Source organism: Leishmania martiniquensis, chromosome 5, assembly GCF_017916325.1.
Source record: "Leishmania martiniquensis isolate LSCM1 chromosome 5, whole genome shotgun sequence".
NCBI classification, from domain to species: Eukaryota; Euglenozoa; class Kinetoplastea; order Trypanosomatida; family Trypanosomatidae; genus Leishmania; species Leishmania martiniquensis.
The window spans coordinates 268,096-281,166 of record NC_090140.1 but is presented as its reverse complement, the minus strand read 5'-3'; the positions used below and the strand labels follow the sequence as shown (position 1 = coordinate 281,166).

At 63.9% G+C, this 13,071-nt stretch overlaps 3 protein-coding genes across 3 annotated transcripts; all 3 read right to left on the bottom strand.

The window, feature by feature from the left end:
• Positions 1-1,363: 1,363 nt before the first annotated feature.
• On the bottom strand, positions 1,364-2,455 carry LSCM1_07751 (uncharacterized protein; the record flags this gene model as incomplete). The annotated part of the gene is made up of 1 exon (XM_067325110.1): positions 1,364-2,455. One exon carries the CDS (start codon positions 2,453-2,455, stop codon positions 1,364-1,366), a length of 1,092 nt encoding a protein of 363 aa, XP_067181315.1.
• A 1,766-nt stretch (positions 2,456-4,221) lies between these two features.
• Positions 4,222-6,657, bottom strand: LSCM1_07750 (uncharacterized protein; the record flags this gene model as incomplete). The annotated part of the gene is made up of 1 exon (XM_067325109.1): positions 4,222-6,657. One exon carries the CDS (start codon positions 6,655-6,657, stop codon positions 4,222-4,224), a length of 2,436 nt encoding a protein of 811 aa, XP_067181314.1.
• Positions 6,658-7,989: 1,332 nt separating this feature from the next.
• On the bottom strand, positions 7,990-12,060 carry LSCM1_07749 (uncharacterized protein; the record flags this gene model as incomplete). Its single annotated transcript, XM_067325108.1, has 1 exon — positions 7,990-12,060. The coding sequence occupies one exon, from the start codon at positions 12,058-12,060 to the stop codon at positions 7,990-7,992; it is 4,071 nt and encodes a 1,356-aa protein (XP_067181313.1).
• Between the last annotated feature and the right edge of the window lie 1,011 nt (positions 12,061-13,071).

Genomic DNA, 13,071 nt, shown 5'->3' with positions numbered 1-13,071 from the left:
TGTGGACGTGTGTGGGCGTGATTAACGTATCAGCGCAGGCTGCGTGATGTAGACGTGGGGCGCGCAGGGAGAGAGGGAGGGGGAGCTGAGAGGTATGCGGTGGCTGACTCCTGCGCATATACGCTGCAGGAGCTCTTACAATGATGTGCTGCTGACTGAGCCCGAGAGCTTTGGGGGTGGCGATGGTGATGGTGGCGAAGGCAGGAGCGAAGGGGGGGGCGGGCGGCGAATGGGCATCGATCTTCTCTGATGTCTGCTGTACCCGCGGACTCGTCTTCAGCTCGGCATATGTGCGCATAATGCGGGATGCCGACACACACACACACTGGATCACAGAGGCGTCAGGGAAACGGACAAAAAAACTCTGCGACGAATAGGTGAGCGTAAGAGGGGCGAGAGGCGAGAGGAGGCAGCAATGGAGGAGACTGAGAGACGGTCTCGCGCAGCTGCGTGGGAAAACGCCCCACGGGTACCCACGGAGCCGCCAGCCTCTTCAAGGACTCACCGCTACGCCCCCTCTTCCTCCTCCTCCTCCTCCTCCTCCTCTCACGTGAGACAGACAGATAGCAGCAACAAGAGAGGCGCCGCAGCCGAAGACAGGGTGAAGAGGAGTGAGCAATGAATATGCCGTCAGCGCCTACGAGGGAGCAGAGGGAGAGAGCGGGACGAGACGGGGGAGGCGTTGCCCTGTCTTTGCTACACATGCAACGGTAGATCACGGAGGAGGAGGAAGCGTTGGGCGTGGGTGGGTGGCGGATGACAGCGGGGATAGACAAGAGCGAGCAGAGATGGTAAGCGAAGTGCAGAACGGAGAGAGGTCAACAGGACACAGACACGCTTCATCTACACCCTCGCCCCTGTCGTCGCCGTTGCCTGCCCCCCCTCTCTCTCTCACACACACACCACCTCCCCTCCACTTCCTCTACTATCACTCCCACTACTACTGCAGCAAGAGAGCAGGCGAGCGTGCGGGTATACGGTGGGGCACCACTCCTACCTTCCCCCAATACAGGCCGATGGAGGGGAGCGGAGGCGGCGACAGCACATGAATTAGCGAAGGTGAACGCACGCGACGGGCCGTGAGAGGCGGGCACGCGGTGAGGGGGTGGGGCGCGGCATGGAGAGAGGACGAGCGAGCGAGCGAGAGACGCTGCGTGCAGGCGTAGTGTATGCTGTGAAAAGGGAGGGAGGGAGGGGGGAGCTCCGCTGTATGCGTGCAGGTGTATGTGTGCGCATCGACACGCCTCGCGTCAGCGCCATCTCCCTTGCTCGTTCTCGCTCTCGCCGCCCTTTTGGGTCCCACTTTGTCTTCCAGGGTGGACACGGTGACCATCATCATGATGGCCATCCCCTGCCGCCGTCATCACTGGACTCCGTTCAGCATCCGCAGCGCACCCACCAGCTGCTGCTTCGCGTTCTCGTAGTCGTAAAATTGAAGCGCACTGACCGCCTGGCTCGCGAACTTCTGCGCGTCGATCATCTGATCCACAGAGGGCTTGAACCCGGTTGCACCAGCACCGCCGCCGCTCGGCGGAGCCACGTTCTGCTGCCGCGGCTGTGCGGGAAATGGCTTCCGCGGTGTACTCGGCAACGTGGAGCTGGTGGGGACGGTGGATGGGACGGCGGGGCTGCTTTGAGCGGTGGAAAGCTGTGGTGGTTGCTGAGACGTCGATGGCGCGTGCATGCTCTGCATGGGAGGTGGCTGCACGGATGCCTTGCCGGTCAGCTGAGTCTCGTCGTCGCACGTGTACGCCGGCGGCGGCATATACGGTGGACCAGTGCTGCCCTGCGTGGCACTCGGCGCTGGCACCCGGTAGGAGTCAGACGTGGGCTGTGGCGTCGGACGTGCGAAGCAGTTCGCCGGCGCTGTTGTGAACGTGGCCGCCTGACCGGCGCCATCCGCATCGCGCCCACCGCACCCCGCATCGTCGTCCACGGACTCCAGCTTGTTCGGGCTTACGTACGGTACCTTTGTGTCAAGTGCCTTCTTCATGAGGGTGGCCATGTACTTCGCATACTTGCTCTTCTGCGCGGCAATGGAGTCCATGGCGCCGTCGTCGGTGAACTGCGCCGTCGCCTCGAACAGAACTGAGGCCGTGTAAAAGAGGCGCACAATCGCCATGGAAGCGTGCCCCGTCCTCTCCGCGTCGTCGGCGCGGGCAAAGAGCATGAGCGCACATTTGGTGAGAACGGTCCGCCCATCCACGCCTTGCAGCTGCGCAGCGAGCCGCGTCTTGCGTGCCTCCAGCGCGCCCAGCAGCTCCACGAGAAAGTTCGTGCCCGCCTTGTCTTCTCTCTTCCGCTGCCGCACGCAGAGGAAGGCAACGTGGGTGCACAGAAAGTAAGCGACGAGCGGTTCCTTGCTGTCGAATTCTTGCGCGCGCAGCAGGAACGGACGCGCCATCGACGCCCACGCTGGAGGCGTCCTCTCCAGGAGGCTCGACGGGGACAGCATGTGGGCCAACACGCACGGCTCTGCGTGCCTGCTGTTGCTGTTGTTGACTTCACCGTCGGCGTAAACGGCACAAGAATGGAGCGACGCGCAAAACACTGTCCTTCACCTCTTGGCCGATCAAACGGAGACACGAGGAGAGGCTGAGCGAGCGAGAGAGAGAGAGGCAGGGCGAGTGGGAAAGCGCGAGGGGGTGGGGGCTGCGCGGCGACAGGCGAAACGCTGCAAGTGGCGCAACGAAGCGGAAGAACAACAACGGCAAAGAGGTGCGTCAAGCAGTGGCAACAGCAGCGGAGAGGAAACGCGCGACAAGCAGCAGCGTGAACAGCAACCGACGCAGAGACACACCCAGGAGGGGGTGAGGTGAGCGAGAGCGAGAGAGAGTGCCCCTGCTGGCGCGGAGGAGCGAGTCTGAGGATGGTGTGAGTGAATCGACAGCGCGATCGCCCGAGACAGGGAGAGGGGAGCGAGGAGGAGGGGGGAGGCGGGTGATGATGAATGATCGTGGGCGAGCCGACGTGACTGCGTGCAAAGAGAGAGAGAGCGTGCGAGCGGCAGGGAGAGGGGATTGCGGTGAGGTAAAGTGGCGAGGAAACAGAGGCGTCTGACAGCCTACGTGAAGGAGGCAGGAGGCATCACGCCGGCGGTGAAGGGGAGAGGCCACGGCGACGGGAGCTGCCGACATCACTGTAATTGACCCCTCCACGCGCACGGACGACGAGCAAGAAGAGGGGATGGGGGTGGCAAAGAGAGGGAGTCTGCCCCCGTCTCTCTCTCTTTCTCTGCTCACACGACTGCAGGAGGTGTCCACTGCTATCAGTCACCGCAACGATAGCACCCCCCTCCCCCTCCCCCCACTTACTTGGGGCCGTAGAGATGAAGAAGGACGTCGAGTGCTGGACGGGCGAAGGATGTGTAGATGAGCGCAGAGGTTGAAATGGGGAGGGGTACAGAAAGAAAGGGAGATGTACAACGAGGGGCGTGCATGCAGGCTCATGCGACATGGAGCAGCAGGACGTATCAAATCATGTGTACATGCGCGCACGCATACACTGGAGATAACGCTGGCATGAGAGGACAGATCAAGGGTAAGCGAAGAAAAGGGTGGGTGGGGTGGGGAGAGGAGGGCGACGTTACTACGCAAAAAGGGAGGGAGAGAGGACACACACACACAAACGATGCTTCAGACGGAGTGACAGAGGTGGTGCGCGTGAGCGGGAGTGGTGATGAGAGGGAGAGGGGGGTCGCAGATGTAACGGAGGACCAACAGTCACGGTACAGCGAAGGAGTGAAAGGGGTGAAAAGCGATGTCAAGCAGAGTTGGGGATGAACGCGTGGCTGTCTGTGTCTGCGCGTGTGTGTGTATGTGAGCATAGACAAACGAGCGAAGGAACGTCTTCTCCCCCTTCTATTTTTGTCACCTCTGTCTGTATGCGTTGGTGGACAGGGGCATCGATGTATGCATCAAGAAAGGTGATGCGAGGGGAGCCCCCGCCGCCGCCGGAACGCTTCTTTGGTCCACCGACACCGCTCGCACACATAAGAGCGTGAGAGAGCGAGGGGGAGGGGAGACATGAAACAGCAGCAGCAGCAGCGCACGTGGACGGAGAGGGGCGCGCGAGCACAGAGGCAAAGGTACGCGCGCCTCGCAAGCGACAGCAACAATGCATCACGGCTTGCTAGAGTCGCTGTCGTATGCGATCCACCGCCTTCATGAGCATCACACTTGCCGTCAGGTCGCTACCAAAAGAAGCGTTGCAGCTGCCGCTCTACGTCTCTTTCGTGCAGGGCTGCGAGTGGGACTTGCGATCGATGTTGCGCACGACGTATAGCTCCCACTCTACCCTGTCCAGATCCTTCCTCACGCGCGCCATGCGCGCGCTCAGCTGTGCGTAGCGCTGCTCGCTTCCCCGCTCACGGTGGCGCCATACGGCGATGGACAATTCCATCTCCATCTTTTCGAGTTGTGTTCGCAAGATAGTGCTCTCCGTGACGAGCTGCTCTTCAACCGCTGTCATGGACCGCGCAGCTGCCGCCCCTTCATTGCCGCAGTACTCGAGCGGGCCAACTGGGCCGGCTGTGATGGGCAGGACTGTGTCGGCGTCAGCGTTGAAGCCGGCGCTGTCTGGCAGCTGGCATGGGCCGCGGTGCACCTCCGTCAGCATCCTGTCTCGCCGCCTCTCCAGTAAGGCGTCTTCCCTCTGCATAAACTGCAGCGTCTCTGGCACGTCAGCCCACACAGGCTGCCGCGCTATCGGCGGCGTGGACGTTCGGCGGCGGTATACAGTGCGCTCAACTTGGCTGCTGTCGTTCGCTTTGGGATCGACGCGCCGAGGGGTCGAGGTGCGCAGGCGGCGGCGCTCGCCGGGCCCCCGCAGCGGTACTGACAGATCCGGAGACACCCGAGACGTCGACGCCTGCTGCTGCTGCTGCTGGGTCGCTACCGGGACCCCGTTGGCAGATTCCCGCTGCGGCGTCGTAGTAGGAGTATAGACGAGACCGATGCTGCCTGTCCGAGACGCCCCCATATGCGGAGCTCCTGCTGTGCTGACTGGGCCGCCGCATTGCTTGCCGAGGCCGCTTCCCGCCTCGTCGCCACTGGGCGGCTCGCAAGGACGGCGCGGGGCTGAGGATGACGCGTAAGATGACAGCGTCACAGCTTCCGCCGCGGCACCGGAGGCGTGGCCCCTGAGAGCGTTGGATGCCTGACTAGGAGTGCGGCTACCGTCGCTGTCTTGATGGCGCGACGACGCCGTATGCGAGCGCGGGTGGGTGCTGCGGCGCTCGGTGGCTACCGAGGAGCGGTGGGGCCGTGGAATGCCCTGCTCCTGGCCCACGCAGCTTTCAGCACCCCGCTTCCCCTCCTGCCACGGTGGCAGCTGTGATCGCTGCGAATCCCTGGCGCTCATGCTCCGACGCGACGCCGACATCACCGAGGAGACGGTAGAGGGCCTGTAGCGCCCGCCGCTGCCACCGGTAAGGTCGTCCTCGCGGTTGCGACAGCGCGCTCCGACGGATTGGTGGTGTGCGCTGTTCGCTTGCCCATTCTGCTCCGCGGCCGCACGCCCTTCCAACGCCGCCGCCGCTGCGCGACGCTCCGGCGAGGGCAGCAGCAGGCGCCCGGTCTCCTTGTATGATCTGTACTGCGGTGCCGGTAGCTCGTCGTGGTTCTTCACCTCGCGAAGGTGGGCAGAGGGTGTCGTCGCGACCCTGCGGCCTCGATCTGCCGAACCACCGTCGACACTGCTCGCGTGATGTCTGTCGTTAATGATGGGCCATGGCGTCAATGCGACACCGATCCGGCTGCGAGATTGCGCATGAGGCCCCAGAGAGTTGGCCAGAGCTTGTGGCATCGGTGGCGTCGACTCAGCAGTCTCCAAGCCTTGCCGGGCCCGCTGGGGTGGTGTGGATTCGTGCACCGTGACGGCCATCGTCAGCTGCACACCGGTCACGATATGCTGCGGCTGCTCCTCTTGCGCTGTCTTGTCGAGCTGCGCAGGGCTGTTGCTTGGGTCTGCCGCTGCCGAGATGCCCGTCGTGAAGGTTGACCGTAGCGCTGCAACCGCGCTCCCGTTCGTCGATGGCGGCTCAGACGACGAGCGGGAGCACGACGCTGATAATGGGAGGTGCTGCTGCTCTGAGCTCGACTTCAGCTGCTGCTTGCTCTCTGTCGTCGCTGTCGATGCCGCTTGCAGTTGGTCCCCTGCTTCGCATAGGGAGTTCGCACATGACGGATCTGATGCAGACCGTGAGGCCAACTGGTGCACCTGCGGCGGTGGGGCGGGGACTGCCTTATTCCGGCGTGCACTAAGGGTGCTGGTGCTGCTCCAGTTGTCTGTCTGGGGATGCTCGCGCTGGGGGCGGCGCATCGGGTGCGCAGCCATCGACGGTGGCGGTGCGGTAACCATGCCAGGGGGCGCCTGCTCGGCTGCTGATACTGCCGCTGCCACCACGCCTTCCAAGGGCGGCAGGCGAAGGGCACACTGGTCGAGCACGTCCTTAATGTCTTTCAGCAGCTCATCCACCGCGGCTGGGCTGACATGAACGCACCCCTCGCCAGACGACCGCTGCCACCGCGCCACACGGTCGTAGATGTTCTCTAACGCGTTGCGGTGAGACTCGTAGGCGAAGACGGCCGTGTCGAGCATCGCCTCCAGCCAGGCAACCTTTTCATGATGCCTCGGCTGCTTAGAGAACACGGACATGACCTGCCGTAATGCGCTTCGGAGCGGGAGGGTGGACACGGGGGAGGGGAGTGAGTGGGGCGCCGAAGTGATGACTTGAACTGTCTTCGTGGCTGAACCTTCGTGGGTGTGGATATGTGCGTATGTGTGGGCTGTGCGGTGGGAGGTGCTGATGGCTGGTTCGATGAACTTCCGCGCTATGGTGCCGTATGGGAGAGGATCGGCCTAACAACGTGCGCGCGCTCGTCCGCTTGCGTCGGCGCCTCTGTGCCGGCACGCTCGAATGGCTGCGCTGAGGAAGCTTATAAAACGATGAGGGGAGGAGATGTCGAGGCACGTTTCGAACTTTGCCGGCAGGTGCATGCCCGGGGCCCCCAACATGGGGCACCCCCCTCCCCGCGGGGACTGTAGAATGCGGAAGCGCATATCAGCCGCCAGGGGCAGCGCTTACGCAGGAGGCGATACTCGGACGCCACGCGCGGCCACTGGCAGTGTAGTGGTAGAGGAGGAAAGAAAAGTGCCGGCGAGTCTTCTGCGACAGCCGCAGACGACGCGACCTCTTTCCCCCCTCCGAGCGCGTCATTGCTTCTCAACCTTCGCGCTTGAATGGACCCGATCGGGGGGGAAGGGAGGGGAGCTGATGTTGACAGAACGGAGGTGAAGCGTAACGTAAAAGAGAGTGAGCGGCAGAGCGAAGCATACGCGTTGCTGTTTGGTGTGGGCCGCAGTCCGCCCCCCTCCCCGCCCGCCAGCAGCGTCGCCAAGAACATTTCGAGAGGCAGATCCACCACGAAGAGGAGCCCCACCCGCGCAGGCCTCTGAGGAAGGGCGGGCAGGGTGGTGGTGGTGGTGTGGGGGCGGCTGACAGTGCGTGCATAGGTGTTCTGTGAGAAAAACGCGCCTCACACAATGACGTCCTCTGGAAGAAAGAGAGAACGTACGCTGGCAGGGCGACAGCGCAGAGCAGAAGAGGAGGAGAGGGGAGGAGGGGAGGGGAGGGGAACAGAAGCGGTGGACAGGTGTACAGAAGTACACGTACACACGTAGTCGGCGAGACCACCGACGGCGTATGTGCGTGTGCGTGCCATGGCGATGGCGGGGGGAGGGGAGTACGTACAGCACCGCAACTAAGGGTGTGATGTGTCGGCCGCAGATGTTGCCCAACAGAAATGCATGCGCGGACATATTATCACACACACACACACACTCACGCAGACGCGTGCACGCACAAAGGCGTCCGTTGGGTCGAGTAACGAAGGGCACCAGCGGGCGCGAATGAAAGAGAGGCATGAAGAGGAGCACGACTGCCTCGCCTTCTCCCCCCTCTCCGACTTGTTTCACCAGTCGGCGCATTTACAGAGACGCGCTGAGGCTGAAGTCGCCACCGCCGGCAAGCTCACGCAGCGCCAAGACGAAGCCGATGTTTGGGTTGACATCGGCTTTCCGCCGCTTGACCGCATCGAAAGCGTCGCGGTACGTCATCGCCGGCGCCGCGCCTCCGAAGGCGCTCACGCTGCCGCCGCCGCTACTGGCAAAGCTGACACCAAGCAGCGTGTTGAGGCTGCTGTTCACGTCGCCGTGGGCGTTGCCACTCACGGGTGGCTGTGGGGAACGAAGCGTGTAGGGTGAGCGCAGCAGCACCAGCTGCTGCTCACGAAGTGATGGAGGGGCTCTGTACGCGTTCCTGCTGTGGCCTGGAGGCGCGTCCGTGACGGCGCTGCGACGGAGCGCGGTGGCGACCGCCTCTTCGACCGCGACGCACATCTTGTCGGTGGGGACGGTGTCCTGCACCGACTGTGCCGCACACGTGACCGCCGGGGCCGATTCAAGGCCGCCGGGTACCGACCTATTCGCCACTTGAGCACCATCCTGTTGCAGTGTCCGCGCCGCTTCTAATATCCGCGGCTGCTGAGCCTCCTCCTCCTCCTCGACGTCATCGTCCTCCGTTACGCGTTCGTCGGCGTAGGCCGCCTCCAGCAGAGTTGCCGTATAGCGTCCGCGTGCGCTGCGATACGAAGCTACCGGCGCTGACGACGGAAAAGTGGAGTAGACACGGCAGGGATGATGGTGCTGCTGCACCTCGGGGTGCACGCTACCGTAGCCGCCTCCTGTCGTGCAGTTGCTGCTGCCGTCCGCGTTCAAATTACTTTCCACGCCGTCGGGTGATCTGCACCCGTGCCTTCGCTCCTTCACAGAAAGGCACGTTGCGCACAGGGCCACCACCTGCTGCTCCGCATCCCGTTGCTCAGTCCGCTGCTGCCGTCCGCTGAGGAGGAGCTGCCGCTTAGGCTGCTGCTGCAGCCGTCGCTCTCGTAGACGCATGAACCAGCATGGCTGGCACAGGCGCGAGGCGAGCTCGATTGGGGTGGGGGGCGACGCCCCGCAAAGCCGCTGCTGCTGCGACGAGGCGGAGGCGTTGGCACTCTGAGGGGTGGCGAGGGAGCCGGCAGCGCACCCGCCGCCGAAGCCGCTGCCGCCAGAGGTGAGCGGTGACGCCACCGGAATCGCCGCAGAGCGCCGCCGATGCCAGGGCGAGGTCGTCCGAAGCATATGTTTAGGGGACGATTGGCCGGCACTCACGACGCTCCGACTTGCGCGCGAGGTGAAGGACGCGCTCGCCGACGCCGGACTGTGCGCCTCCCCGCCACAGCGTCCCCAGCTTGCCGGCACCGTCGCTGTCGTCGGGGAGGCGGTGGCGGAGGCACCACCGGCGTTCTTGTCGGTGAAGGATGCCAGCCCCCCTGCCTCTTCGATGATGCGCCGCTCTCGCTCGAGGAAGTACACGAAGAGTGAGGCGGCGTCATCTAGCGGCGCCAGCGTGCACCCGTAGAGGATGAGGTAGGCAATAATAAAGCTGGCGCTACGGCTCACACCCATGCGGCAGCACACGAGCACGCCACCGCAGTCGCGCGGGTCCACGATCGTGAGCGGCGCCGACGCCGATGCGGCGGGTGGAGTGATGGCGGATACCAGCAGCGTCAGGGCAGTGGCTTCTGGTGGTGGTGCGGTGGCTACTGTGAGGTTTGCCGCCGCCAAGGCGGTGGACCCGCACGACTGCGGTGGCGTGATGAGCGACATATTTGCGCTAGCGTTACTGCTCTTCTGCATTGCCGAAGACAAGTCCACGGTGCCACCGGCAGCGGCAGCGGCAGTGATCGACGGGAAGGTGGCGTTGCGGCCCGGCATCGGCGAAGGGGAGCACGAGGTTGTGGTGCTGCTGCATCTGGCGCCCTCACCGAAGAGCGCGCCGATCCCTGGAGCCGACGACGGTGTGCGAGGCGTCTCGCGCTTGCTTTCCTTGAACGATGGCTGCCCGCTTACCGACAGTGGCGTCGACACCGGGGACGACCGGGCCGCCCACACGTTCTCAGCCTCGTCCGTCCAGGCCCAGAGCATGCGCTCCTGGGCGTGGCGCTCCTCGGTGTCGTTCACCTCCGCACCCCACGCGTTCGCCGCAGCGCGGCGCGCCATGCGCAGCTGGCTGACTTGTCGGCGGTGCAGCTGATCATGAATGATGCGGGTGACCGGCGTGAAGAAGGGTGCGATGGCCTCGTCGGAATGGTCGCGCAGTGGGCACTGGATGTAGCGGACGTGATGGCTATTGCTCGCCATGGCCGACGTCACAGGGCACTCCTTAGTGCAGTTGATGACCAGAGAGATGCCGTGCGCCGCCAGCGCCTCCGTGTCGGTCGCGTCGGCGTAGGAGCCGAGGAAGAGCCCAGGCAGTACCTCTACCGCACCAAAGAGTGTGGCCGTGGTCGAAAGGCGGTGCGTGGCGTTGTCCGCTGCCACCGCTGCAGTGGCCGCGCCTTTGGGGTGCAAGGCTATAGGTGACAGTGTCCTGAATGGCTTCCCGATGTTCGGCTGCTGCTGCTGCTGATAATAAGCGCATGCCGGTGAGCCGAGTGTGCGTACACGCGTTACGGGTGTCACCTCAGACGCACAGATGGACTGGGACGACGTCGGAGAGTGCGTGAAGGGGACGACATCGATGGAAAGGCCAGATGGCCGCGCCACGGCTGCGGTGCCCTGTGTGTGGCTGATGTGTGGAGAGCTGAAGTCAGGCACACCCTCGTCCTTCTCGAGACTGCTGCGTGCTTGCTGCGATTGTGGAGCGTTGGGCAGCTCCAGAATCAGGTGCATCGGCTTGTGGCGGTGCACGGATGGGGGCAAGGGCGGCATCATCGCGTTCGCTGACGCCTGTGGCGGCCCGCCGTTCATGTCGTGCTCGCCGCTGTTCGGAGGCCTTGTTTTGACGCCGCCGACATTTTCTGCGTCACCTTCAATATCCGCGACTGATGGGCTCGTCGGCACGCTCTTCCCTGTTGCACGCGACGTGCTCACTGTCGTGGTCACCGAGGGGACCTTGAGCGTCCTCAGGGTGCTGGCGAGGGTGCTGCTCAGGGAAACTGCCGCGGTTGCGTGCCCGGGCGCTTCGGTGATGTTGGCGCCACCGATGGTGCTCGGCGCCGAGGCGCTGCCGTTGCTCATACATTTTCGCCACTGACTAAACTTGACGCGGGATTGCGGCAGCCGCTTGCCATGGGCGGACGACGAGGCCACCGCAGCATACGTCAGCGGGGTGACGTTTGCCGTAGCGGAGGCGGCCTGAGACAAGGACCACACGTGTCCACCGACACCGCTTCCGCCGCTAAGGCTCACCGCCGTCGACTGCGTGCACCTGTCCTCCGTCTGCCGCATATCGTCGTTAGAGCTGTCGTGAAACGGCTCTGTGGCGCCGCTGCCCCCGCCGCTGAAGTCACTCACCCACACCGCCGGCGACGAAGGCTCACTCTCTCGCGCCGCCTGCGCCGCGGCCAGACAGCTGCCGCTGCCGCTGTCGCCACTGCTTTTGGTGCTCTGCATGTCAGCCCCGCGGCAGTTCGGGTTCGAGTCGCTGCGTGAGGAGGGCGGGCGGCGATGGGCGAAGTGCTCACCCGGCGCCTGCAGAGGACTGGAAAAGGAAGCAGAAGAGGAAATGGTGGCGGCTGCCGCGGCGGTGTTGAGGCCGCTGCCGGAGCCTGGGGCAATCATTCCGGCGCCGCTCTTCGCCTTGCGCCCTGATGCGACGCGTGGGCTCCTCCGCAAGTGGCGACGAGGGCCCCGCTGATTTCGCCCTGCGCACGTCGACTTGGGCCCCGCGGCGCTGTTCACAGAGCCTCCATTACTGTCGCCGTCGTCGCCGTCGCCGCTGCCGGCGCTAGTCGTCTCCGCACCATCGCCGCGGTTGCTGCTCCTTGCGCTCTTGTCCCCACCAGCGCTACCACTTGTCGCAGCCGTGGAGGAAGCCAAGGCCGGAGACGGCGAAGACGGGGCCCCGTGTACAAACGGTGAAGACGTTTGCGAGCTGCTGGAGCCGCTGCCCTTGCACCTCTGCAAGCGTTGCTTCGACGGTGGCTGACGCTGCTGCGGTCCGGCGGGCATGACTGAAGGGCTCTGTGGACAGAGGAGAGGAGGAGAGAGGGGGAGGGGTGGCGGCTACCGAGGCGGAGCGTGAAGAGCAAAAAAAAAGGGTGGGGGCGGAGATAAAATGTCTGCGGCTGACGGATGGAGGAACTAAACGAAAAGGCGGAGCAGGGTGCAGCGCCGTCACAGATGCATGCACGCAGCAGGCGCCACCCTCCCCCCTCTCGCGGCGAAGGCTTGCGCTCGACTAAAACAAAAAAGTGTCGAGAGGAGTTCCCTCCACAGAGGTACGACGCACGCGCACACACGCCGCCCTTCAAGAAGGGCTTCTAGCTCTGTGTGCGCGTGTGTGTGTGTATGTGTGTGTGTGGAGCAGGCAGAGAGGGCAAACGAACGACAAGAGGAGTGACTGCCTCCGCTTTCCCCTTCCTCACTCACCCACTCACTCACACGCACACACCTAAAACGTTCTGTCCTCTCTGAGGACTGCCGGCGGTAATGATGTGGCCGTGCGTTGGAAGCGGACGGTCTGTGCGCGCCTCCGCGTACTGTATCCGCACTGCGTATGTGATGCACAGATCTGAGAAAAGGCGACTGCGTGGCTCGGCAGATGTGCGCAACGGCGACTTCATCAATGGGCGTCTCTTCTGGTGCCGACGGGTGCGTTGATGTGAGAGGCACAGGCGAAGGGGACGGGCACCGAGGCGTCACGCGCTCAGCTACACAAGCCAGCGGCGAGACCTACACTCGCTCCCTCCTCCCCTCCTCCCCTCCTCCCCCTCAACTCGCGCAGTGACGGAGGTGAGAGCGAGGTATCGTTAGCGAGCGAGAGAGGGATCCCACAGGCACAGCGACAGCAGTGGCAGCCACAGCAGGAGAGCAGCCTTACAGCAAAATAAGACGTAAGCAAATGGAAGAGGTGACACTCACACGCCCACACGCCTCTCTGTGTGTGTGTGTGCGGTGGGTGTGTGGGGTGTGTGTGAGCGGGGGGCCGGTGCGGTGGCGCCGTTAGCTCTTGGCTAATTC